The sequence below is a fragment of the Eublepharis macularius genome, chromosome 11 (assembly GCF_028583425.1).
Source record: "Eublepharis macularius isolate TG4126 chromosome 11, MPM_Emac_v1.0, whole genome shotgun sequence".
NCBI classification, from domain to species: Eukaryota; Metazoa; Chordata; class Lepidosauria; order Squamata; family Eublepharidae; genus Eublepharis; species Eublepharis macularius.
In genome coordinates, this window is record NC_072800.1 from 85,027,850 (window position 1) to 85,054,581 (window position 26,732).

The 26,732-nt window shown below is 43.4% G+C and overlaps 2 protein-coding genes across 3 annotated transcripts in view; one reads left to right on the forward strand and one right to left on the reverse strand.

The window, feature by feature from the left end:
• Positions 1 to 522: 522 nt before the first annotated feature.
• C11H9orf152 (chromosome 11 C9orf152 homolog) lies at positions 523 to 10,851 on the reverse strand. 2 transcript variants are annotated; one of them, XM_054990750.1, is made up of 3 exons: positions 10,777 to 10,851; positions 10,461 to 10,638; positions 523 to 3,843 (listed from the first exon to the last, which is right to left on the reverse strand). In XM_054990750.1, exons 1-3 carry the CDS (start codon positions 10,804 to 10,806, stop codon positions 3,278 to 3,280), a joined length of 774 nt encoding a protein of 257 aa, XP_054846725.1. In that variant the 5' UTR covers positions 10,807 to 10,851; the 3' UTR covers positions 523 to 3,277. The 2 variants fall into 2 exon arrangements, with proteins under 2 accessions (XP_054846725.1, XP_054846726.1); XM_054990751.1 differs by having other exon boundaries at positions 10,461 to 10,843.
• Positions 10,852 to 19,552: 8,701 nt separating this feature from the next.
• XYLB (xylulokinase) overlaps positions 19,553 to 26,732 on the forward strand; it is a 135,259-nt gene continuing 128,079 nt past the window's right edge. Inside the window, exons 1-2 of the mRNA XM_054991993.1 lie at positions 19,553 to 19,797; positions 26,437 to 26,519. Of these exons, the coding sequence (XP_054847968.1) occupies positions 19,744 to 19,797; positions 26,437 to 26,519 (137 nt within the window). The 5' untranslated portion in view covers positions 19,553 to 19,743. The remainder of the gene's footprint in view (positions 19,798 to 26,436; positions 26,520 to 26,732) is intronic.

The following is a 26,732-nucleotide window of genomic DNA, read 5'->3' on the forward strand; positions in this document are numbered from 1 at the left end:
CAGATGTTAATTTATACACTGAAAAACAAAAGAAAACTCTTTCAAAACATAAGATCAGCACTGGCTTTCAGTAGCAGACAATGCACAAAAAAAAAATCTCCCACAAGAAACAAGGAAACAGTCTAATAAAAAGGCATCACTTTGGATGCAACATTGTTCTATATTTCTAACATAAAGGTAGTCCTCTGCGCAAGCACCAAGTCATTACTGACCCATGGGGGAACATCAACGTTTTTTTGGCAGACTTTTTATGGGGTGGTTTGCCATTGCCTTCCCCAGTCATCTACACTTTACCCCCAGGGTACTCATTTTACTGACCTCGGAAGGATGGAAGGCTGAGTCTACCTTGAGCCGACTAATTGAACCTGGCTTCTGCCAGGATCGAACTCAGGTCGTGAGCAGACCTTGGGCTGCAGTACTGCCGCTTACCACTCTGCGCCACAGGGCTCTTTCTAACATACCTTCCCCCTAAAATAGCAATGTTTTCATGGATTAAAAAAAATCATTTTATATTGTCATCATTTTATTAACATACACACGCAAAAACCTCAAATGTACCTTTTGACTTGCTTCTGAGAAAATAATGTGGAAAACCATAGGAGGAATATATTTAAATAAGTGCTACATTCATTCTTGGAAACTACAATAAACCAAGTGTCATTGAATGTAATTTTTTACAAAGCACATAGGCGGGGAAAGTCATAAATAATTTGTATGAGCTAATCATCTTTGTTAATAGTGTTCTAAAACTGGTACCACATATTGCCAATTCAGACAGTTAATTAAATGGTGTAACCCAAAATTTAGTCCAGTTCAGTCATCAACAGCTTTTGGAAATGCTGTTCTCATTGCTTTGAAGCATAAGACGATGGAACAGAATTTGCGTTCCTAAAAATCAGTAGTTTGTAGAAAAATACAATTGAAAAATATTACATTTTAATAATTACATATGTCTGGAAAGGACAGAAAAGCAATTTTTCAAAGGATTATTTGGAGTTTGCTTATATGAGTCTAGGAATGCAGTAACTGCCTGCTTTCGTTCGACCAGGCACAGCTAGACAAATATTGTTTTCAACAGCAGATAGCAAAAACAATCCATGATATTGATAGTCATATGAAATTATAAACTCTTGTATAGTTAAAACTTGTGTGCAATGAAATTACAAACTGTATTTGTTTTAATATGGATGCTGAATAGTCCAAACAGATTTTACTCAATTACTCCTCGACAAAGTGTTTGGCAAATCATTAGAGCTAGTTCACACAATTAGTTTCCACTACTTCAGGACAAGTTCATTCTAACAAGCAACACAGGCCATAGCGCAGAATTCCACAGGCTGCTTTCTAACAAGGAAAATTTTCTTGAGGGAATCCAAATCTCTCCCCCACCCTCAGTCCTTTGGGACAACAGGGACCAAGCCAAGGAGTGCAGGCACGGCCCACCTTATTGTGCGTGCTTTCTTTCTTTCTTTTTCAAGCTGGATGAGTGAAAGCCCTTTCTCTCCTAAATACAGAAAAAGAGCTGCAGTCATTGGTCACACATACCCATTTGCAAAAATGTTGGGATGTATACTAATTTAGTGGTTGCAAAAGTTCTGTTGTTTCCCTACAGCCAGAGACATAGCAGGAACATCCGTTGTGCACATGGGGTGGTAGTGGTGGTGGAATCTGCCTTTGTGAACTAGAGTTGACAACCTCAGTTGCACCAGTATTTATTTTTATTTATTTATTTTTTCAATTTATATACCACCCATCCCCAGGGGCTCTGGGCGGTGAACAGTTAAAATCGATAAAAACAAGAACTAAAATCAATATACAAATAATAAAACAAATTAACAAAGTGCAGTGGTGGGGAGAACCCTCCACCACCCCAAAGGTGGGAGGCCGACATGGCACCGCCCACTTCAATCACCGAATGCCTGGCGGAACAGCTCTATCTTACAGGCCCGGCAGAACGATAATATGTCCCGCTGGGCCCGGGTTTCCATTGACAGAGCGTTCCACCAGGCTGGGGCCAGGACTGAAAAGGCCCTGGCCCTGGTTGAAGCAAGGCGGGCTTCCTTAGGGCCGGGGACCACAAGTAAATATTTATTCCCTGATCGAAGCGATCTCCGGGGAACGTACAGGGAGAGGCGGTCCCGAAGATATGCCGGTCCCAACCCGCTCGATAGATATAGATAAATATAGATAAAAGCACATGACAATAATCAATACTGAGCAATACTAGGCCATGTACTTGTATTCTAAATGAACTTTCAAACTTTTCATGAACCGTCTGTGTGTTTTTTTCTGTGTGTTAGGTAATTCTAACAGGTATGCTTTAATCTTTTGACAGTTAATTAAAATAGTGGACTCTATCAAGATTAATGTGCCTCTGTCAGAGATTCAACCAATAGTGATCTCTCAACTTAACTTTTTCTGACATTTTTCAGAGATTTATAGTTTTGTTTTGCAAGTTTAACGTCATTTTTTACTAATTGGAAGGTTGTACAATAGAAACTATGAATATTCAATGAAGCATCAGACCACTTAATGTTTGTTTGTGCTATCACGTGAAAAGCTCTTAGATATTTGACTTAGATATGATAACTTATAAAAATGCAAATTCAGATAGAATGTCAAAGCTCCAATGGAAGAAATCTCTTAAGAGAATTTAGGTGAGAATTTATCTTTACCTATGCATTACATAGAAACTTTGATTATGTTAAACTTGGTATTTATTAGGAAATGTTAGCAAACTTATTTCTTATCGCCTGTCTGTGTTCTGTTTTATAGGATTTATATTAATAACCATTTTTATTTTAATTACTTGCTTCATTAAAAAACCAGGGTGTATTTTCAATAAAGTGAAATAAACTCTAAACAGGTGTCTGTGTGTTTGATAAGGAGTTGCAAAGCAATATTGAACCCTATATATAAATAAATGTACTGATAAACAGGTTGTTCAAAGAACGTAGCTGTTTAACAGGTCTGAGAACGAATTGCTAAAAGCTTTCCAAGAGAAAGATACATCTTTCTTTTGGTTAAGCAGAAGCTTAGTTTCAGACACAGGCAAAAGCTCGTTACACCTCCAGGAGGGGCCTGGATTACAACTGATCTCCAGACCACAGAGATCAGTTCCCCTGGAGAAAATGGCTGCTCTGGAGGTCAACTCTATGGTATACTCTTTGCTGAGGTCTCTCTCCTCTCCCATAACCCCACCTTCAAATCTCCCCAGTCAGCAACCCTAGACTGTGAACTGACTCTTAGCTCCCCCTTCCTTTTTTTTCAAATGTTCTCACTGTGAAACATATAATCCAAGTCTTCTTGCAGCTTCAGAAATCCTGGGTGTTTTTTTCTGGGGGAAAGGGTAGTAGGGTAGCTTACTAGATGCTGCTGGGGCCAGTTTGCAGGCTGAGATTTCTGAGCGTGTCCACACTGGCGAAGTTATTGGCTTCAAAGGTCGATCTGTGCAGCTGGCCCAAATGGAACTCTCTGTCTTTTCCGCAGGGCTTGAATTCCCCTGTTCATCGAGTGACTCAACGGAGTGTTCAGTACCTGTTAATAATTCTTCACTTGAGATTGCATTTTTCTCCTGCGACGGTGTTTCACCGTTAGCATTGAGCTGTTCATTCTTATTTTGGATAGCCTCGTAAGGAGATTTGGGGTGCTCTTCTTGTACAAGACGATGGATCCCCAGATGGATACGCCACGGTGAACTCTCTTGTACATTGCCGTTACAGGGCAAGCCAAGGCTGACTTCCCTGATGGGAATGTGTTCTTTAAATGCTTTAGCTTTCTTCATCTTTTTGTTTATTATAACGGTGCTGACCATAGATTCCCCAGGAACCGCCTGACGCTCACCTGTGAAGACAAAGCTTGTTTCTGTGTTATTCTGAATAGCAACAATGTGCGTTTAATAGGACAATGTCTATTTCCTGGCTATCAAGGTGCTAAAATATTAAAAAGAAGAAGCTTAAGTTTTGGAAACCGGCAGCCATATCGACCTGACGAGACACACTGGGGAAAGAAAAGGGGGAAAGTTTTATGCATCCCAAAAATATAAGTTGCCCCATTGAATACATATCAGAATTTTGCTCATTAGGTTGCATCCACACAGGGACAATTCCCCACTGTGAACTCATTCTTAATTCTTTCCTCCTTATCTTCCCCCTGCTGCCCCCCTTCCCGTGCTATCGCAGGGTGTTATTTTAAAAAATGGGTTATAGGCATAGCACTGCAATATGTTTTACTTATATACCTACTACCATTTTTAAAGCCCTATGGTGGAAAGGGGGTTGTTTTAAGCAGGGGTCATTTCGTAGAAAAAGAGCTTGAAGAACTCATTAGCATAATTCATTAGCATAACTCATTAGCATATGCCACGCCTTTTGCCATCACTGGAAGTGTGTCATTAGTATAACTTATTTGCATATGCCACACCCCCTGACATCACCCATTCTGGAGGTTTTGGACCCAATCCTGGCCATTCAGGGCCAAAATTGGGCCCAAAATGGCAAAAAGGGGCTGAAAATGGCTGAAAAGGCGCCCAAAATGGTCAGGATTGGGCCTCTGATGAACGGGAGAGTGATCTACCACCCATCAGAGGTCCGATCTGGGCCATTTCGGCGCCAATCCAGGCCGAAACAGGCCCAAAATGGCCGAGAGTCAGATGGGCAGGGCCACCTGACATGTGACCTCTTTGGGGAACTGCCGGAACTGCATTCCTGTGCGTTCCCCCTTGAAATGAGCCCTGGTTTTAAGAAAGATGGGAGAAGGCGGGTTCTTGAAACATCAGAGCAAATCAGGAGAAACCACAGGTGATAGAAACAGAGCAGGCAGAGCATGACCTTGTGTACATGCTTTGAAAAACCCTGCTTCTCTTTGAGATCTGGGGCAAGGGGAATACACTGCCTGGCTGAAAATTTTGAAGTATGCATATATTTCCTGCCTGAACGCTCTCTGTGATCAGCAGTGGCAAAAAAGGAGAGCCCGCATAGAAGCAGAAATGTTTTCTAGCATTGAGCACATAAACCATGCAATAGAAAGACCCCCCCCCCCAGTTCAGATCTCACCTGTCCCATAAACTGATCATTAAACAGCAGCTATTGCAAAATAACTTAGTATAGGAAGCTTTGTAGTGCTCTTATGGGAACTGATACTGTATATGTGCTGGTTTTACCTCCTTTCGCATTTGCAGGCTGACATAGTTTCATTTCCAAATCCTATCTAGGCTGCCTCGAACTGCTTCAATATCTGTGCAATTGCAAGCAGAAGTATGGCTTAAGTATAAAAAGCGCTTCATATAAATCACTCCTTTCAAGCCTCTTTCTTCTTTAACCTTTCTCACAATAATTTGCCAACTTTCAATTTTATCTGTTTGGTTAGCCTCATTTTCTAGGTCTAATTCCAGAAGGAGTAAACACATTTCTTCCTTGGCAGGCAGGCATCTGCCACAGAATGTAATAACCATATTGCACCCAAGTAGGCTATTGTTACTTTCTCGATATTGTGCTCACAACTTTTTTTTTATTAAAAAGAAATTGAAAAGGAAGTCTAGAGCCAGCTGGTCAAACAAAACAATAAATCAGATCTAGTTGATAAAGCCTTTTTTAATAATCCTGTTTGGCTGCAATATGAAATTATATTTGCTGAAGCATTATGGTAAAACTTACTGGTTGTCTCTTCACATCACTCTATTATCTGGACATTAAGAAAATGGAGACATACTTTCCCTCTGTTCCTTCCCCTCTCTTTCCCACTTCTCTCACCTTCAACTGGCCCTACCATGTGGCAATGTCAGAAAGAAAGCAAATTTGGACAGCCATTACGGGTGGCAGACTGGGAGATCTTACTCACAGGGGAATGTTGGAGCTGGAAATAGTTTGTGTTTTATTTTGTGTGTTTTAAGTATTGTTGTTTTTATATTGTGATTTGTAAGCCACTTTGAGCCACAAGGAAAAGTGGAATATAAATATTTTAACTATTAACATAAAGACATTCTTCACACATGCCTCTCTAATGTGAAGGAGACCTGTGCAAGAGTACACTTTCATTCATTTTAGGGCTGCCAGGTCCCCCAGTGGGAACGGAAGATCCCCCATTCTGATCCTCTGCCCCTCACCACCACTCACCTGGCTGGTGAGGGGGGGGGAAGGCAGGGGAATGGGCTTTCCGGGTGCGTTCCTGAGGTGGCACGATGACGTCACTTCCAGGAAGTGGCATCATCAAGCTGCCCTGAGAGCGCGCCTGCGCTTTGCAGCAGGCCTTTTTGGTCCCCAAATGTTTCGTGCGTGTGCAAACATGCCGAGAAAGGTTACTGCTCTCTTCCCCCACCTGCTGGTAAAGTAAGGTCAACCCTAACTCGTTTTAATAAGCATTGTGTAGGAATGTAACCCACTGGATTGTATTCCATGTGAATTATTGAAAGGAGGTGCATATGTGCCATTTGAATTTTCCACCACAGGCCTTGAGTTAGTTCCGCTTGCCCCCTCTATATTTCTTCTGCCTCGCTCTCTTTCCTCCCCGTGATGACATCCCATCTGCTGTTATCTCGCTTGGATTTTTGGACTCATGTCTACCTGCATCAAAACTGGAACTGAGATGGAGACTTATTTATTTAGTATTTTATTTTATTAGATTTATGTTCCACTTTCCCCAAAGATGCATAGGGTGGCTTGTAAGACAAGCCTTGAGGTGTGATTTTTATGTGCACCCGAAAGGTTATTACGAGTTTTCTTTCGTGCCTTTGACTGGACAGCCCCAATCAACTGGGGCAGCCTCAGGGGCTCTGAACTTTCCTGCACAGGCAGATCTGGATTTATAAGCCACTCTGAGCCATGGGGAAAAGGTGGGGCATAAATATTTTAATAAATAACATGGAAAGTATGGAAGGGAACAGTAAAAAAGATCTGAATAGCTCCTCTGGATCTAAAAACAATGTTGTAATTCTAAAGAAACAGCGTATCTGCAGATATTCACAGCAGGAATTCTCATACTTGGTCTTGGTAAGGTTCCAGCTGAAATGCCCCAGGAGGAATACTCTACAATACTTAGCCACACTGTTATAAAATGATGGACAAGAGGCATTGTTTTTGACAGGGAATGAATTTAAAAGTCTCCGGCTCATTTTAGATAATATTTCCATTGTGGCTTGATTGCTGACCCAGAGAACTGGTTCTTTGGCATCAGCTCCCACGCTGCTTCCTTAATATCTGGCAGTTCTCCATCACTTGTGCTACTCTTATCACATGCATACTTGCCAGTTAAGTATGCTCTCTCAGCAGACATTGAGGTGAAAAATCTTACTATATAAAAGGGTAAGCGTCTTCCAGACAACTCTCCTCCTACCCTGGTGCACCTCCAGAGGGTGCTGCCGCAGCGGAAAACCCAGGCCAGGATCAGGAGCGGAGCAGGTGGCAATGCCCACCCCTCACCTTCACCAGGCTGGGATCAGGAGTGGAGCAGGTGGCAATATCTGCCCCCAGCCTTCAGTTGGCCAAGATCAGGAGCAGAGCAGGTGGCAATGCCCCCCCCTTCACTTGGTCGGGATCAGATGTGGAGCAGGTGGCAATGCCCACCCCTTGCTGTCACCCAACTGGGATAAGGACAGAACAGGTGGCAACGCCTGCTCCCCCCACCTTCTCCAGACTGGGATAAAGAGCAGAGCAGGTGGCAATGCCCACCCCTTGCCGTCACCCAACTGGGATAAGGACAGAACAGGTGGCAACGCCTGCTCCCCCCACCTTCTCCAGACTGGGATAAAGAGCAGAGCAGGTGGCAATGCCCATCTCCCCTTCACCCAGCTGGGATCAGGCACGGAACAGGACACAATGCCCGCCCCCTTCACCCAGTCGGGATCAGGAGCAGAGTAGGTGGTAATGTCCACCCCCCGCCTTCACCAGGTCAGGATCAGGCACAGAGGAGCAGACAATGCCTGCCTTCCTCCCCCGTCCTTTCTAGAGCCCGTTGTATTTTTCCCCACAACGGGCTTTGTTGCTAGTATAATAATAATTCTTAACATTCATATAATACTTTATTCACAGAAATTATATTTTTCATCATCTTTTTGATTGAAAGAGGCAGGACTGAGAGAGATTTGCAAAGGACCAACTTCCAGGGCTCATGGGAGAGGTTACATGTGAACCAGAGACTTTTTCATGTGTAGCTAAGCAGGTTTACTCAAAAGTGGTGGAGGTGGAAAGTGCTGTCAAGTCATAGCTTATTTACGGTGTCCCCAGAGGAGGGTTTCATGGCAAGTGACTATCAGAGGTAGTTTGTCACTGCCTGCCTCTTAAACCCTGGTCTTTTGGGGAAGGTCTTCCATTCAATTATAAATTCCATTTTATTCAATGGCACTTAATCCCAGGAAAATGTTTTTAGGATTGCAGCTTCAGTGCCTTAACACTTCTTCCCCACATAATCCAGATAATCTGCACGCTGGTAGGGACAGAAGTGGAAGGAGTCTCTATTGATAAACTCACCCTTATGTGTGTTTGTGTGCATGAATTCTCTTTCTCTCTGTCTTCCCACACCTTGGTCCCCCCCATGCCCATTGGTCTTCAATACTTGATGTAATTCCAGTGTGGACCCCCCACCCACAACCCCACTGATTGGGTTGCTACTCTGGCTCCTCCTCTTCCTGTTCCATAAATCTGATGTCACACAACTTCCTTTTATGTGGTTGCAGCTCAGTGGGTCCCACGGTAGTACCTGAGCGTTAAAAGTGAATCCCAGGCCTATAAAGGTCGAAGAACATTTAGGTTCTTCCTTTGACCTCTGTAGGGATTCTTCTCAGAGGGCTTTATATTATATGATGAACTTTCACAGATTCTATTTCCTCTCTTTTCTTTGATCTGTTTTTTTCTTAGGCCTACAAGGCTAACCAAGTTGGCTAGGGAGGCTCATGATGACATAGTTTGATAACCAGGAGTCGAAAACAATGCATTCTTTCCTAGTTATATATTAAAATTTGGAGTCTAGCATGGCTAGTTTTTATGCGGATGCCTTTCATAGGAAAACTTCAGGGTAAACCCCACACAGAAACTAAGTTATTAAAACAGCTCTTCCTTAAAAAACAAAACACATTTTAGTCAATTTTTAGATAATAAACAAACATAGGCCGTTTCCACACGTCTTCCCTGCCTGCGGAACATCGTGCGAAAGACCCAAAATCGTGCGAAAGACCCAAAATCGTGCGAAAGACCCAAAATCTTGCACAAAATCACACCAGGAAGACGCTGATACCCGGGAGTTTTGCACGATTTCACGCAAAGCTCCCCGATAACAGCGTCTTCCTGGTGCGATTTCGCGCGAGAAGACTCTCTTCCGGGTCTTTCTCGCGATGTTCCGCAGGCAGATAAGACGTGTGGAAACGGCCATAGAGTAGAACAAACATAAGGAAAATTTAGGAACAGCAAAATGTTAGCAATATATTTAGGTACCACGTTCAGAAGAACTATCAATAAACTCTAGAACTGTGGTACCCTAAGAAAATGAAGATTTGCCAAAAGAAATGCAAGTAAGTGAAATAAGCTCTTAAGAATCTACTACAGTGGGTGAAAAGGAACAGGCGTACAGCCCTCCAATTCATTTTTATTTCTTGTATTAATATCATTCTTTACTTCCATCGTGGATCTCAACATGGGCATGCATAGGATTTCCAGGAGTTCTCCCTATCCAAGCACATACTGCCAGATCTGGACCTGCTTGAACTGCAAGAAGGTTGCTGTAGAGTAGACTAGAGTACAGCTTCTAACCATCCCCGGAGACGTTTATCTGGAAAGGAGTCCCAACATATGGTATGAAGGTACATGTGGCAGTGAAGCAGGTCTTAGTCTGGTTGGGAGAATTTCTAGGAACCCTATTTAAGCCGCCTTGAGTTCCACAGAAGAAAAGTGGAATCAAAATGTAGTAAGTATATTCTGCTGGGTAAAAATGGGCTTACTCCCCAGTAAATAGGCTACGGTTTGCATCCTTAAGAACGTGTTCTGTGACAACCCCAACCTTCTGTTCACTGAAAATGTAATTTTTAAAACCAATATACATTGATTTGTGAACTATACAATTTTATTTTCTTTGTGTGTCTTGCTTTCTGGAACCAAAACAGTAATTCTCTATACCTAATAGCCTTGATCCAGAGAAAACCAGACACACCTGCTGAAATGACGGGGATTAATTTTCTCCGGATTGGAATGGGAGCACGCTATAGCAAGACTCAGAATTTATTACATACTTTACAGAGCATGTTTATTTTAAAAGACATTCACCCCCCACAAGCGTAAAAGTTTTTTAAAAAACCATTCGGCTTTCTGGTTTATTTGTTAACCGTTCAAAATGCAAACAGTGATATGCAGTACTTTACACTTTGTTTTCGGTTATAACTGCTTTTCAGTTCCTGTTGCTTAACACCGGTTCAGATTAATGAAGTTTGGAAAGAGTTTTACGTGCCCCAGATTTCAAAGTCTGTTTGGAAAACGTACCTGTTTTAAACACAATAATGTGGGTCTGCAGCTTTTGCTTCTGTGTGAGGCAGCCGTACTGTTCTTCAAGTAAACTTACGTCCATCTTGGTCGGCTGCCCGGAACAATCTGAGCTTCGCTGGGTTGATGGATGAGTCACCAAGAAAATACCACTCATATATTTATAAGCCTTTACCATCTGTTCCCACAAGAAAGACAGAATCAGGCAGAAACAAGGCATTTCCCTCATTATGCTTGCCCCAAGAGAAGGATGTTGGTCACATCTGAACGAGTCAGAAGTGAGGCTCTCTTGCACCGATCGGGCCCCGCTCTGTACCTGGTGCTGAGCTGCTGGATTCGATTGCATGCCAACTTTTCTTTAAACACATCCAGTGTGTCCTGAACCTCTGAATGCAGACTTAATGTCAAGAACTGTTCAACTGGAACTGGTGTTGACTTAAGGCCAAACATCTGGACTCTCGCCAAAAGCCACAAAGAAACACAAAACGCACATCTAGCACAATCAACGGCACCAAGGCCTTGGCAGTGCTGGTTTCTGTAGCAATTGTTGTGTTTAAAGCGACACTGTTAAGCATTGCATTGGCCTTGTTTCAGTTTGCCTATGATTAATTTTCCTCCTCCCTTTCATTTTATAAGGTTTTATTATTGTGGCAAATTGGCTGGTAACTAATTTGTTTGGGTTCCCCCCACCCCACATTAAGACTTTTATTGCTATTTCGCGTTCCCTGCATGTTAAAGAGAATGACAGAAAAATAAAGCAAAATGAACAGTCACACTTGAGTGTAACTTCTTTGTCCACATGCATGTTTCAATGGGGTGGGGGGGCGGATTATTGCAGTTTAGCAATGATTTCTCCCTAGTCATAGTTAATTGCTGAGAATTATTCCCAGAACATCGTTGGGGCTTCATTCATTTTACAATAAAGAAAATGTGGAACATATGGCAGCAATGAGAAAGTTTTTTTATTATTTTTTAATATCTAACATAAAAAACTACAAAAGACTACAAAAGTATAAAGGGGAGGGGGGGGAAAGGGGAAGGGAGGACTGGGAAAAGGGAAAAGCAACATACAAACAACAAACACTACACTACATGTCTTGTATTCCCTTCATGCTGCAATTTTTCTTAAAAGTTAACTTTCTAATATGCTATCAGATTGGTAGGTTTTATACAATACAGATTATATTCAGGATCAGGACTTCTTCCCCCCCCCCCCCCTTGCGTCTCGGTCTCAATTCTCTCTGCGCAGCTGGAGCAGCTGCGCCCGCTCTTTCCTCCCCCCCCCCCCACTTTCCCCTTCAGACTTCGAACTTTCTTCTTGCTGAAACTCCTGATGGTTGAACAAAAAGTCTGTCAACTGCGCGTCCGATGTGATCTTGTAAGTTTGATCCTTATATCTGAACCAGACGCCTTCTGGAAACAGCCATTTATATTTTACATCACATTTCCTCAAGAAAGCCACAAGTCCTTTATACTTGAATCTTCTTTTACGAGCCAAAAATGGAACATCCTTCAATATTTTAACCTTATTGCCCAAATAATCCAAGTCCACATTATACGAATTGTCTAAGATGGTGTCCCGAGTCTTCTTAGATGAAAAATCAATAATAATCTCACGAGGCAGCTGACGCTTCATTACATACTTTGAAGATGTCCGCCGGACTTCCAAAATATCACTTTTTAACTCTTCTTTAGTTGCCTTTGCGAATGACGTCAAAAGTCCAGACACCAAATCTTTTAAATTTTCACTTTGCTCTTCTTTTACATTTTGAAGACGCAATACCGTTTGGGCACGGTCCACTTGTAATCCTATTAATTGATTCTCCAAAAGTTCACTTCCTTACTTGTTGCTTTTATGAGTACTGCGTTCTCGTGCGCAGACTGCTCTGCTCCGGTCGCTGTTTCTTTAATGGCTTTCACTTCGCTCTCCACTGAATCAAGCTTTTGCCCCATTTCATTCAGTTTTGCTACAAAGGGCTGCACAGCATCGAAGACTGCTCGTCTCACCATCTCTTCCAAAGTTTCCCCCTTCCCCTGTAACGTCGCCATCACCGATTTACTCATTGCTGGGCTCTGCTTTCTCGTCGCCATCTTAGGGGGGGGGCGCCAACTAAGTTCCGAAACTCGGTGCAGGGGAAGAAGTCTGCGCCTTTTTAGCTTCAACTCCCACCGATCCTTCACATACGCTTAAAAATCAGAAGGGATTCGCTTACTTACAGGTCTTCACCTTAAATCTGCTTATTGCCGTTCTCCATGGCCCGGCAGCACACGAGGTGCTGCGCAAGTCTTCCGGCCTCCGTTGGAGCAAGCGGGCAATTTACCCCCTGCATTACTTCCAGGGGGTTCTTCCCACGGCGCCCCGGATCCAGGCTCCCTCACTGGGAGTCCTGGGGGTTAACCCTCACGGGTCAACCGCCCGGTCAGGCTGCTCAGACGGTTCCCCCCGGACCTGCAGAGAGGAGCGTCCGACATGGCCGGGAAAACGAAACCGAATCGGCAGCAATGAGAAGTCTTATCTGAGCAGAATCTCACATGATAGGGAGATTTTCAAAAAACTTTTGTCGCTATTTGAAGAAGTTAGATTCTAGGATAAGGATGATCTAAAAATCCCTTAAGCTGAGCACTCTCAATACAACCCATGTCAAGCTGTTGTTATTTCAGGGCCAGCCCTTGACTACTGGATATAAAAGAAGGGAAATGTCTTTATTTTGCTCATTGGCTACAAACAGTAATTTCAGTTTAACCAATGTCTTTTATTCCTGTGCAGGTCACACTGAAGGCTTCTCCATTAGATGAATAATGTCTGAATGGGAATATACCCCTTATGAATGCAAACAGTTACTGATATGCAGGAGTATTCAAATGCACAAATCCTCTTCCTGAAGTCTGAAGAGGTTGCAGTCCAGGAAGAAATCTACCAGAGTCTTCTAAAAGTGTAAATTGGCTCTGCTGGAGGAATTAAAGTGAAGAAAGAAGAGCTCTTTACAGAGGAGTACAAATGCTCTTTCTTCTGAACTATTTATTTGTCTAAACATTAAAGCAGTAGCCTTTTACTTTTTCTAAGGTGCTTGTCTGTTGGAAGAGCCAAGAGAAACTGTGAGAGATTCTTGTGATTTGGGGTAGGGGTGGGTATCCAAATTATACACTTCTGATTTCAAATGTGAACAGGTTAATCTTCCAAGGAACCCCAACATGAGTTTATTAATGCTTGCTTTTGTTAATGTGCACACAATTTTGGACTGTGTGTCATCTAACCCTCCTTCTATTGCATCCATTGCACAAAATAGCTCGAAAGGGGTGTGGTGGAACGGGGACTTTCTTCCCACTGGTAGACCCCGCTCTGCCTACCCCTCCCTTTTTGCCTCTGGCCAGGCACCTGAAGGGGCTGTCTCCCTTCCCTGTCTCCAGGCATTCGCTGCCACCACTGTCCCTGTATGGGGTCCTGGTTAGGCGGGACAGCCTCCTAACCCCCCTCCTCTGCTAGTGGGCCCAAGCAGTTGGGGGACTATGTGGAACAGAAGAGCTTTCCTCCGTCATCAATTCCAAAACTCATTTATTGAACTGCTAACTATACACAGGTAAATAAACAGTGAACAGAAGGACTAATAAAACCTAAACAGAAACCCCTATTCTATCTCCCTCATGCCCTAATTAGATGTTGTGTAGGGCAGGCCCGATCCTTTGATACCTGGGGTTACACTAGATCTACCTCTCCCCTCAGAGCCAAGCTACGTGACACCTGACACAGGTTGGACACTTGTCAGCTTCCCTCAAGTTTTGATGGGAAACGTAGGCGTCCTGGTTTTACAGCTTGGCTCTCCATAACAGCTGCAAGACCAGGATGCCTACATTTCCCATCAAAACTTGAGGGAAGCTGACAAGTGTCCAACCTGTGTCAGGCGTCACTTGTAGCTTAGCTCTCAGAGCCATCTCTCCCTCAACTCTCCAGGCTCCAACTGTCAACTTCCGACTCCCCCTGACTCGCTCTCCCTCCAATCACATTCCACTCCAGAACCCGACCCTCCCCTCTGCAGCCCATAGAAAGGTAACTCCAGAAACCACAAGGGCTTTTGTCCACAAGGGGTAAAACATCTTCACCAAAATTCAACAAAACCTTACCCTTAGCCTGAGTAGCAACTCTTACAACTGTTCTGCAGCTGTCCTCCAACTTACAAAAATACACTTTTTAAAGTCAGAACCGTGCATTTTTGATATTCTGAGATCTTTGAGTAGGGCCGAATCCATACTACCTTCGTTCTCGCGGCAGTTTTTCGCTTCCGCAGCGCCATTCCTTAATCTGTTCACACGTGTCGTCTCCGAAGCCGTCATTAAATCGGCATGGCGTCGCCACAGCCGATTGCACTTTCATTGCGGGTTATCTTGTGACGAATAACCGCCCTCCGTTGATTTCCTAGCCTCTCTTGACCCGCCTCCAAATTAAGGAGCAATTCCCTGCCCTGCCTTTGTTCCCACCCTTTTTTTAAAAAATAAAAAAGTACCGTGTCGATATGTCGACATCTCATCATATTACTTTCATTTCAATCTAGCGGACAGACCTCAAATATCAGAGGAACAGTTTAATATGTTTATTAAATTTAGTAATGTTTAGTAATCCTCGTGACACTGCAGTCATGGCTCTTGAGATGGACGACACGGACTGTGCCGCCGAGCTAGGCATAGCTGTCAAGTTTCCAAAGACAAAATGAAGCTCTGCCCTGGGATGCTGCTGCGGGTCATCGTGACCGATCACCCATCCCATGCTGATTTCACCCGGCAAGCAGGCTGTGAAGTTCGCATTCATCGGTACCTTCTACCATCGTTGATTCAAGATGATTACATGTCGATATAGCGTCAATTTGTCCTTAAAAAAAAAAAACCGCGGGGCCGTTCGGGTTTTTCCTACCCCTTTACGCGTCTTTTTGAAAGGGGATGTGATCAACGGATTGTGCAGGAGAAGCGCTATTCAAAGGGTGATGTGGACAAACGAACAAAGAACGCGCAATAACAGATAGAGCAATCATTGCACAAGAAAAGCGGGAGCTAAGGTAGTGTGGAATCGGCCTAGGTTAATGGAACTGCTGTTGTAATCATCATCAAAGAGCAAATTGAAAAGGCCCAAGTTTGTACTGGATCATTTCTAATCAAAAAGTCAACATTAATTTTCAAGTGGAGTTTGATAAGACTCACGTTTGTAATGAAAACACCAGTCACTCTGTTGTTATTCTAAACCAACCTTTAGCTATATTGTTATCTAAATCACAATATAATACTACTGAAAACTTATCTTTGAGAAAAAGGACGCTACGGTCAAACTCTGAGGGCCCGTAGCACGGAGCTACCATCCTGGGAGACCCCGAACCCTCTGCTCATTTGCTTAAAGTACAGCTTTTAAAGATAGTATATCACCGTGGCAAGAAAATGTATAGAAAATCCTGTGTGTGGGGTCATCAGAGTGGTTCCCTGGGCGGTTTCTTTTCTTCTCTGCTCCTTTCACTCCATGCAACACACAAGCAAAGTTCTTCTACCACAGCAACACTACATAAAGTGGGGGGGGGGGAAGCAGCACCAGTTGAATTTTTCTGTGACAAGAGCCTTCAGTGCGGTGGGGGGGGAAAGCAATTGTAGAATAGCAGCTGACTTTCTTTCTTTCTTTCTTTCTTTCTTTCTTTCTTTCTTTCTTTCTTTCTTTCTTTCTTTCTTTCTTTCTTTCTTTCTTTCTTTCTTTCTTTCTTTCTTTCTTTCTTCTTCTTCCACTGAGACCCAAGGCAGATCGCGCAACGGACGTGAATAGACCACAACCAACGGTTAGGACATTCACTGAACAAAATACAATATGATCCACAGTTAGGACTTTCGATGAACAGACACAATAGAATACAGTAGCAGAAAATTTGAAAAAAGAAGCTAAAATACAGAGATGAAACCTTTCTGAAACAAAGCGTAACTAATTAACGTGACCTCTGTAGCAATGTGGAAACCCGGTTGGAGCATATCTACTTCACTGGACGGTACCAAATAGCATAGTCTATAATCCCTGTCTCTTACCAGCTCTCTGAGCTCTTTCTTATGGCACAGCCCTGTAATCTGAGTAGAAATCTCTCTTGAATAATTCAGTTTTGCATAGTTTGTGGAAAGCCAGGAGGCTGACAGCAGGCCATTCCATAAGGCAGGGGCTAGGACAGAGAAAGTGCGTGTAGGGGTAGCTGTTGATTTAGCCCAACTGGAGGGTAGTATCTGTAGAAGGCTCCGTTTAGATGATCGAAGCAACAGTGGTGGAACATAGGGAGATATGAGGGGCCAAGGCCACGAAGGGCTTTGAATATGATAGTCATGACCTTGAATTGAGCTCAGTAACTGATGGGTAGCCCATGGAGTGACTATACGGACTGGGAGTGATATGCAGGGCTTTTTTTCAGCGGGAACGCGGTGGAACGGAGTTCCAGCACCTCTTAAAAATGGTCCCATGGCCAGTGGCCCCACCCCCTGATCTCCAGACAGAGGGGAGTTTAGATTGCCCTCCGCGCTGTCGAGCAGCACAGAGGGCAATCTAAACTCCCCTCTGTCTGGAGATCAGGGGGCGGGGCCACCGGCCATGTGACCATTTTTGCTGAGGGCAATTTAAACTTTAAAAAACTCCCCCCTTGCTCCAGCTGACCCAAAGTGACATCATTGTGCGGTCTTGAGTTCCACCACTGAGTTCCACCACCTCTTTGCCCAGAAAAAAAGCCCTGGTGATATGCATGCTCCTTCTAGCTGCTGAAAGTAAATGAGCTGCAGTGTTCTGTACCAGCTGGAGGGGAGGGGACTTTGAGGGGAATGCATTACAATAGTCTAATCCTGATGTTACTGTGGCATGAATCCAGGTTGCCAGAAAGGGGGCCATCTGAGAGCCAGGAAGTGCTTGATCCAAATCTCACTTCAGTCATGGCATGGTTTTTGGAAAGCAATACGACCTATTATATAACAGTATAAAAATATTGTAATAATGGCTGCCAGAAACAAGGCCTTTTCAGTGTTGGCACCCCAGTTGTGGAACCAGTGAATTCAGTGGCTGGAATGTTGGATTATGATCTGGGAGACCCAAGTCTAAACCTCCACTGCGCCATAGAAGCTGACTGGGTGTCCTCGGCCCAGTCACATACTCTCAGCCTAACCCGCTTCACAGGGTGGCTGTGAGAATACAACGGAGGAGAGGAAAACAATGTAAGTTGCGTTAAGTCCCCATTGCGGATAGGGTTCCCAGGTGCGCGCCAGTGGTGGGCAAACTCCCAGGGATTTGCTCCCTTGCCCGCCAATCTGCCAGTGATCAGTGGAAGGTGGCAAGCCTCCCAGAGGTCACCCACCACTGGCAGGCACCCTGAGAACATGCGCGACGCATGCGCTCCCGGGGAAGGCGTAGCAGTGTCACTTCCAGAAGTGACATTGTTGTGCCGGCCATGGGAGCGTTCCCACAAATTGGCCCCGCACAGAACTCAGGCGCACTCTCGCAACTGCTGTATTGTTGTTACTTCCAGAAGCAACACTATCGCACAAGTGCTGGGGCATGTGTGTGTGTGTGTGAAGAATGACCATGCAAGCGACATGAGGTAAGTACCATGTATAGGGATCTGGTGGCCCTAATTAGGGAGAAAGGTGTAGTATTAGATGAAGTAAGTAAATAAACTTTTTGCACAGGCAAATTTGGCAAGTACAATTATTATTTTTCTTACAGCCAGTTGGCATCTGTTCTATTTGATTGAGCATTTAAAGCTAATTGATATTAACTGGCATTAACTACCTTATGCGTATTCTAAGTGATTTTTAACGTTGCCTCACTGGCTTAGCCTTTTTTGTAATCAGTTTTAAATTTTTTTTACCAAATTAGCAAGCTGCTCTGTATGCTACTTCTCTATAGTAATTTTATTCTAATAATCCTCCAGGATTACATAATTCTCCTCTGCACTGTGGGTTTTTGGCTAGTTCAGGCAGTGTTGTGGTTAGTCTGGGGTTCAAATCCCTCCTCCGAAACTGGGAGTAAATTTGGGCCGGTCACCACTTGGTCTAACCTTCCTCACAGGAAAAAAAAACAGGTAACAGTTTTGCCCAAGATTTTATTCCAGCATAAACCTTTGTAGACTACCTGTCAGATACATGTAATAAAAAATTTCTAACCCTCCCTTGTATTTATAAGCGTTTTGTGTTTTTAATGTATTTCTATGTGCTTTTACTTTAATGTTATTTTGTAGTTTGCTTGAGTTCCTTCTTTGTCCTAATTGTAATGGCCTTTGGCGCTATACAATAAATACTATGAAACCATGTAGTAAGCACACCTTTGTCACTGAGATAAAAATGGAAACCCTGAATGCCTTCCTCCTGAAGAGAAACCCAGAGGCATATAATTTTGTGTAATACTGTCGCACTGTGGAATTAGTTTTAACCTGTATTTACAATATTTGATGTATTTTATTATATATTTTGTATGCTTTTATCTTTTATTGTATGGGGATTTGATGTTGTTACCCGCCCTGAGCCCGTTTGTGGGGAGGGCTGGTTAAAAGTCCAATAAATCAATTACATTTTTCTCACAGAGATAAAAATGGAAAGAAATCATAAACACCTTCCTCTTGAAATGATGGGATAAAAATGTAATATACTGAATAAAGCCTGATTCTACAGGGGCAGATGTGTTGCAGTTGGGTTCTAGCAGCCCCTGAAAGACTATTAAATTTAAATTAAAAGGCGGTCATAGATCCAGAGGAGTTAGCCATGTTAGTCTGTAGTTGCAAAAGAGTAACGAGCCCTGTAGCCCCTTTAAGACTAACCAACTTTATTGTGACATAAGCTTTCGAGAACCACAGCTCTCTTTGTCAGCTGCATCTGACAAAGAGAGCTGTGGTTCTCGAAAGCCTATGCCACAATAAAGTTTTAAAGGTACGACTGGATTCTTTATAATTAAAAAGCGGGCTCTCCAGTCCAGGAAAGTTTATAGTGGACTCTATCGAGGCTTTCAAGCGCCGCCAGCAGCCGACGCCGGGTCGGAGCGGCATGAGGCCCGCAGAAGCCTGTCAGTTCTGCCTCCAGAAGGCTTCGTTGCCTCAGCAAAAGGCCCGAGGCGCGACAAGGCCGGCGGCCCTGAGGCCTTCTGGGGCGCCGCTGGGTTAATAGCCGGCCGGGCTTGGGTGATGATTACCCGTCGCTGAGGGAGGGAGGCGGGCAGGGAGCGCGGGCGAGGGGCGAGCTGGGCCGCGGCGCCTGAGGAGGAGGAAGAGGCCGGCTCGGCTGCCTTCCCTCTCTCCCCGCCGCCATGGCCGCGCCTTCCGAGGCCTACTACTTGGGCTTCGACTTCAGCACTCAGCAGGTAAGCGCCTCAGGCGGCGCGGCGGAAAAGGGCTCGCCTCGGGGGAGGAGGCAGAGCCGCGGCCGCCGCTCTCTCCCGGCTCGCCTGCCCCGCTGGGGGTGGCTCGAAGTCGGCGCCCGGTCAGAGGAGGGGAGAGGGCCAGGCGCAGCCTTTTTCTCCTGCAAGGGGCCGGGAGCCTCTGCAGCTTCCCGCCCCTCATCCCCGTAGTCCAGAAGGGCAGGGAAAGGCACTCTGCTCATGCTCAGAGGACGCGCTTTTCTTTTGGTTTGGGGTTCAATTTTGGACGGTCCTGCTTTCTCTTTCCTCACCTCAACAGGCGAGGGCTGAAGATGTTGCGCCTCGAGTTTTTAGGCGCCTTTGGAAATCAATCATTTTTCCTGCTGGGCTGGCCAAATCTACACATTCTGCTGAAAACAGTTTTCTAATTTCTTTTCTTTTTCTTTTCTTTCCGCCTTTCTCGGACCCAAGGCGGATTACATAGTACAAGTCAGTAAGATCAAGCACTAGGATGTTCAATCAGCAGGTTTATTTATTTACATTATTTATAGTCTGTCTTTCTCAATGAGACTCAAGGCAGATTACACAGTATGTCAATAAGAACATCAGCTAGGATGTTCAATGAACATTTATTTATTTATTTATTTATTTATTTATTTATTTATTTATTTATTTATTTATTTATTTATTTACATTATTTACAGTCTTCTCACTGACACCCAAGGCAGATTACATTGTGCAAGTCAGTAAGATCAACCACTAGGATGTCAATGAGCATATTTATTGACATTATTTATAGTCTGCCTTTCTCTTTGAGGTTCAAGGCAGATTATAACATACAAGTCAATAAGAACAACAGATGGGATTCAAGGAAGAGATTTATTTATTCATTTTATGTTATTTACAGTCTTCCTTTCTCACTGAAACTCAAGGCGGATTACACAGTGCAAGTCACTAGGATGTTCAATGAGCATATTTATGTTACTTATTTTTTGTCCTTTTTCCTTTTAAAAATTATTTTATTTTATTTATGTTATTTATAGTCCGCCTTTCTTACTGAGACTCAAGGCATATTATACAATACAATACAATACAATACAATACAATACAATACAATACAATACAAAGAACAACAGCTAGGATGTTCAATGAACAGAGAGCCAGTTTGGTGTAGTGGTTAAGAGTGACAGGATTCTTAATTTAGAGAACCAGATTTGATTACCGACTCCTCCACTTGAAGCCAGCTGGGTTACCTTGGGTCACTCACAGCTCTTTCAGAGCTCTCTCAGCCCCACCTCACTGGGTGATTGTTATAATGATTTATTTATTTTATTTTATTTGACTTATATCCCGCCCTCCCCATGAATGGGCTCAGGGTGGCTCACATCTGATCACATCACATCAGGGTGGCTCACATGATAATAATAACACCCTTTGTAAACTGCTTTGGGTGGACATTAAGTTATCCTGAAGGGTGGCATATAAATAAAATGTTGTTATTTATTCATTTACATTATTTACAGACTTTCTCACTGAGATTCAAGGCAGATTACATAGTGCAAGTCAATAAGATCAACTGCTAGAATGGTCAATGAGCAAATTTATTTATTGACATTTTTTATAGTCTGCCTTTCTCACGGAGGCTCAAGGCAGATTACACAGCATGAGCCAGTACAGACAATTTCAGAGACATTTCAATAAACAATGTAATACAATATATAAATGCAAATTTTCCAAGATTTAAAACCAGAAGAAGTCCAATACAGAGTTGAAGAAATGTTGAAACAGAGCATAAGCAATTCTAAGCTTGGCATATTAAACAACACAGAAACTGCCCAGTAGGACATACTTACAGCAACAGACAGTTGAATACATTATGATCAATAGCTAGAACATTCAATAGCTTCCCAGCCACCTGAAAGGCTTATGGCAAGTTTCTGATGTGTGAAACATACACAGGCCATTTGTAAATACGCCTGGTCATGGGTTTTCCATACATCTGAAGGCCAGGCAGGATCAGAATCACACCTGCTTTGTAAGAAGAGTGAAGTGCAAACATAAACCTTCCCTCTACTTTGGTGTACGTATGCACAAAACTATAATGTGAACTTTGGCCCTTGCATGCAAGAAGTAGAGTTAGGAGGTAGGTAGGGACATCTTTGAGCATGTTCAGAGAGCCTTTCACATGCCAAGTAAGTCAGACCGCAGAAATGGGACCAGTACTGTTTGAAGGTGTTTTGTCACCTCAAACAAGGTCTATTTGGTCCTTTCCTGGACTTGCACTGTCATCAGCTGGTATATGCCGGCCAAGTTCCTTGCCACGTGTCTGGGACTGGCTGAGTGACTCCCTGAGGTATATTGCTGCCATTCTTGTGCCATCCCAAGCAATATTTGGGTGGCTTGCCCTAAGAATTGGCTGTGGCTGGGATTGACAGGAAATGGTTCCAGAGCTAGGTTTTTAGGAAGGTAGTTAAAGCTGACAGGTGCAGGAGAATCCCAGAAAAATTGCCTCAATATATGTATCTTCGGGACCGTCTCTTCCTGTATGTTCCCCAGAGGGCATTAAGCTCTGTCTGGTGGAACGCTCTCCCAGTTCAGACCCAGGCCCTGCGGGACGTATTACATTTCCGCTGAGCCTGTAAAATGGGAGATGTTCCGCCAGGCCTATGAGAATGGTTGAGGAGCTGGTCCCTTGCCTGTTTCCCTCTATTCCGCTCCCCTTTTTAATTGAGATCTATAGATTATTTTATTTTTAATGATTTTAACTATTGTATTTAAATTGCGATTTTATGATTTTATGATGTTGTGACCTGCCCTGAGCCCGCTTGTGGGGAGGGCGGGATATAAATCGAACTCAAACAAACAAACATCATAATTGCTTAGAAACTACAGTCCTCATTTATATGTGATGCTGGCAAGATAGAAGAACTGTGCAACTTTGCATATGCTCAGCGTCTCATTTAAAGCGGGTTCACGTGCAAACCTAGCACATCAGAGATCCATACCCTTCTAAAGTGTGCTCTGGCACACTAACATTATAGCTGTTTTGCATGCATGGGAGCCCAGTTTAAATGAGATCCTTGGTATGTGCACACAGGTAAAGTCTTCTTGCCTGTCAGCCTTATGTTTAACTCAGGCCTGACTGGGCGTAGGGAAGGATGGGACACTGGGAAGCGACATTAACTTGGCCTGGCATTTGCAAGGACGATGCTCATCCCTAGTTCTGGGAGCTGTTCAAGTAAATATATATGTGTGTATTTGAGGGTAAAAACAAAACTTACCAGGTGGCCTTGGGTAAGCCACTCCGCTCAGCCCCAGCTCCCCAGCTGCACTGTGGGGAATCATAGGAACGCTGACTTTGTTCACTGCTCTGAGCGGGCGCTCATCTATCCAGAGAGTGGTATACAAATAAACTGTTGTTGTTTAATCCAGAAAAAAACTATGACTTAATAACTTCCAGATTGTTTTGCATTTTTAGTAAGTTAAAGAGAATGATGTTTGGGCATCAGGACAGAACGTATTGGTTAGTGTTCCAGTACAAAACAATAATAATTAAGCGCCATTGAGTCACAGCCAACTTATGGTGACCTCTCTTAGGGTTTTCAAGGCAAGAGAAGAGCAGAGGTACTTTGCCGTTGCTTTTGTCTGCATAGCAACCCTGGACTTCCTTGGTGGTCTCCCATCTCAGTACTAACCAAGGTCAACACTGCCTAGTTTCTAATAGTTTACAAACTCAGTGTAGTCTGGGCGGTTCAGGCTATTTTTTTAGTACAAATCCCATTGAAAAGAATAGAAGTTATACTGGAGCACTCCCCCCCCCCCAAATCTGGAAACTCGCAAACAAGCCGTTCCTGGTGGATTGTGCCTTCTTCCTTGGCACCTGAGCTTCCCTTTTCTGGATTGAGAACTTACAGTTGGATTTGTTGCACTGGTTTTTCAGTCCTGGGAAACACAGAACCTCTAAATTGTAAAAAAAAAATTGTAATATTGTTAGAGACTGGAGGAACTTAGTCAAATGGTATAGGCCAGCAATTCCAGCTGAAAATAAATTCTGCTTTATGCCGGTCGAGTCTAAACAGAATCTATATTTAAATGAGAAATCAAACATTAATCTCTAGTCACGGCTTGTAGATTTTAAAAAAAACCAACCCAGCTTTTCCTTAGCGCTAACCAAAGTGAAGCAGTGGGGGAAGTGCATATGATTGGATAACTAGTTCTTTGGTTACATGTTGTGCCTTTTAAAAAAAAGTTACTACACTTAAGCCTGACCTTCTCGCTAAGGATCTGAATATTTTTTTGAAGATGACAGTAGTCCAGGAAAGTTTCTACTAGAATAAACATCTCTTAGTCTTAAAAGATACTGTGGAATTCAGTGCATTTAAAATTATAGACACCATTTGCATTTAATCATATGGCAACCTTTTAATGACAGGGAATACGTATCACCTTTAGCCCGTAGGGCTGTGACACTTGGCTGGTCAAAGAAGGAACACCATGCTAGATGGATCATTGATCTTACCTAGCAGTTGTTCAGTTTTTGGGTTGACCCCTTGGCACTGGGTGTCCATGGATCCTCCAAAGCAGCTCTCTGCCTCCTCTCCGCTGTTCCTCCTCCATCATTGCTCCATCATAAGGAATGGAACGTCATTGTTCTTGGAGGGGTTGATAGAAGACACATTCTTCCTCTGTTGTTGACTCCAGCCATGACAATCAAGACCCCCCCACACACTGTTATGCCTGAAAAAGGCTATCTCCTCCAGTGCCCCACCCAATAAGACACTGGAGGCCAGGAGTAAGAAGAGGGTTAGATTTATTTCATTGTTGCAACAGTGGGAGGGAAACCAGGCATTAGAAGCCCCTCCCCCCAATTGTTTCCCTCTGGCTCCTTCCTTGAGCAGTAGAGTTTTTATAACACTGATGACATCCAATATCAGTGTGCTTAATTAAAATTTGAAGAGCCCCGTGGCACAGAGTGGTAAGCTGCAGTACTGCAGCCCAAGCTCTGCTCACTACCTGAGTTCGATCCTGGCGGAGGCTGGGTTCAAATAACTGGCTCAAGGTTGACTCAGCCTTCCATCCCTCCAAGGTCAGTAAAATGAGTACCCAGTTTCCTGGGGGTAAAGTGTAGATGACTGGGGAAGGCAATGGCAAACCACCCTGCAACAAAAAGTCTGCCAAGAAAATGTCATGATGCAACGTCCCCCCATGGGTCCGTAATGACTCGGTGCTTGCACAGGGGACTACCTTTACCTAATTACAATATGATTGGTTCATAGTATATGTCGCAGTTATAAATTTCAGTATTCATCTATTTAGTGCAAAGTCAGCTCATATCACATTTGTGCATGTGTGACACTCATTGTCTTCAGTAGGTTAACTTTTAAGAGTTCCTTTCTGACTGAAGGTATCTGGCAAACAAACAATGCTATTATACCATTATCTTCTGAGACAAAGCTCTGAATTCTTGCTTTCAATACTCAATGGAACTAGACACAGCTTCTCAAAGTTACTAAGCAATTGTGAACTGCTTATAGCAAGCACATAAGAAATCACAACTTGTATTAGGTCCATCAGCATACAATTAATTAATAATTATTATAGCTGAGCTTGGCCGTAGTAGAGTAGGGTACTCTAAAATATAAGCTGTTAAGGGCTTGAGCAGGGTGGGTCATTGCTTGTTTCTCTTTCCTTTTAAAATGTCATTCACTTGCTCTCAACAAGGCGCAACTGCCCTCAGCACTTAAAGAGAAAGTGAGCCTGCTTAGAGCTCATCAGGCAGTGTTTTGGGTTTTTTCCCCTTCTAAAAAAAAAGATAACTAATATTTTTCTTTGCCACTGGAAAGCCCACTGAATATGCAGAGACCCCTATCTTGTATTTGAGGGTGGGCTGTTTTGCTTTTTTGCTAATAGGCATTTCGTCACCAAGTTTGCTATTAGAAGGAATTATGATGATAACGATGATGATGATGTTTGTGTGTGCCTCCCAGACATGAAAGGAGATTGTACCTCTTCATGGACATTTTCGCTTCCTTTTCGTGATCTTTAGAAATGAGCAAGAGTCCAGTAGCCCCTGTAAGACTAACAAAATTTGTGATATGGCGTGAGCTGCCCTATTGAACTGTAGCTTTTCAGGAGTTCATCTCTGCACATCCAAAACATGCGTGAGAATATGCAGAGATACAGAGCAGGCGAGGAGAGTCTTGAAGCATTTCCAGAGGACTGTGAAGTACCCCTAGTTGTGCCATGTCGGTAACACTCTTCTTTCCCTCCTCCCCCTGAAATGAGCAGCAAGATAATGAAGTGTATCTGATGAATGGATTTGCCCCAAATCAACTAAAAATTGTCCAAAGGAATGAGACAGAGACAGGCTCTAATGAATGAGAAAAGAGTAGGACATGGATGGGAAACTGTAATTTTTTCCTGAACTAATCAGGGGAAGGTTAGTATAGTTTTAGCAACGTTCTAATTTGCACCCTGAAAGTAGAGCACTAATCAGGGGCAATCACTTTCAGAACATTGCATGAAGAGAAGAACGGACCAGTTTCGTGCTCCGTTTTCAATGAACGGTCACATAAAGTGATCAGTTCTTCCAAATGGAGACATGCATCTTAGAATTAATGATATATTCTCTCCTTTCTCCAGCTAAAAGTCATTGCAATCAATGAACAACTGAGAGTCATCCACGAGAACCATGTTAATTTTGACAAAGAGCTTCCAGAATTTGGGTATGTTCCTTCACCTGGGCTATTGTTTGGTCTCATTAAGTTGTCTTGAACTTGGACCTTTCAAATATTTAGATTTCTTGGATGCTGTATAGGAAACAATATAATCCAAACAAAACCACGTGTTATTCCCACTTCCTTTTCTGCCCCTTTCCGACTTCTGTATACAATGAAATTGGGAGTAGGCCATGGTATTTCTCTGTGTTAGGGGGTTTG

Excerpts from the sequence above, each read along its gene's own strand:
- C11H9orf152 (XM_054990751.1), bottom strand. The coding sequence starts at position 10,806 with ATGCAATCGAATCCAGCAGCTCAGCACCAGGTACAGAGCGGGGCCCGA. Across the intron at positions 3,844-10,460 it reads CATTATTGTGTTTAAAACAG|GTGAGCGTCAGGCGGTTCCT; the intron begins GTACGTTTTCCA and ends TTGTCTTCACAG.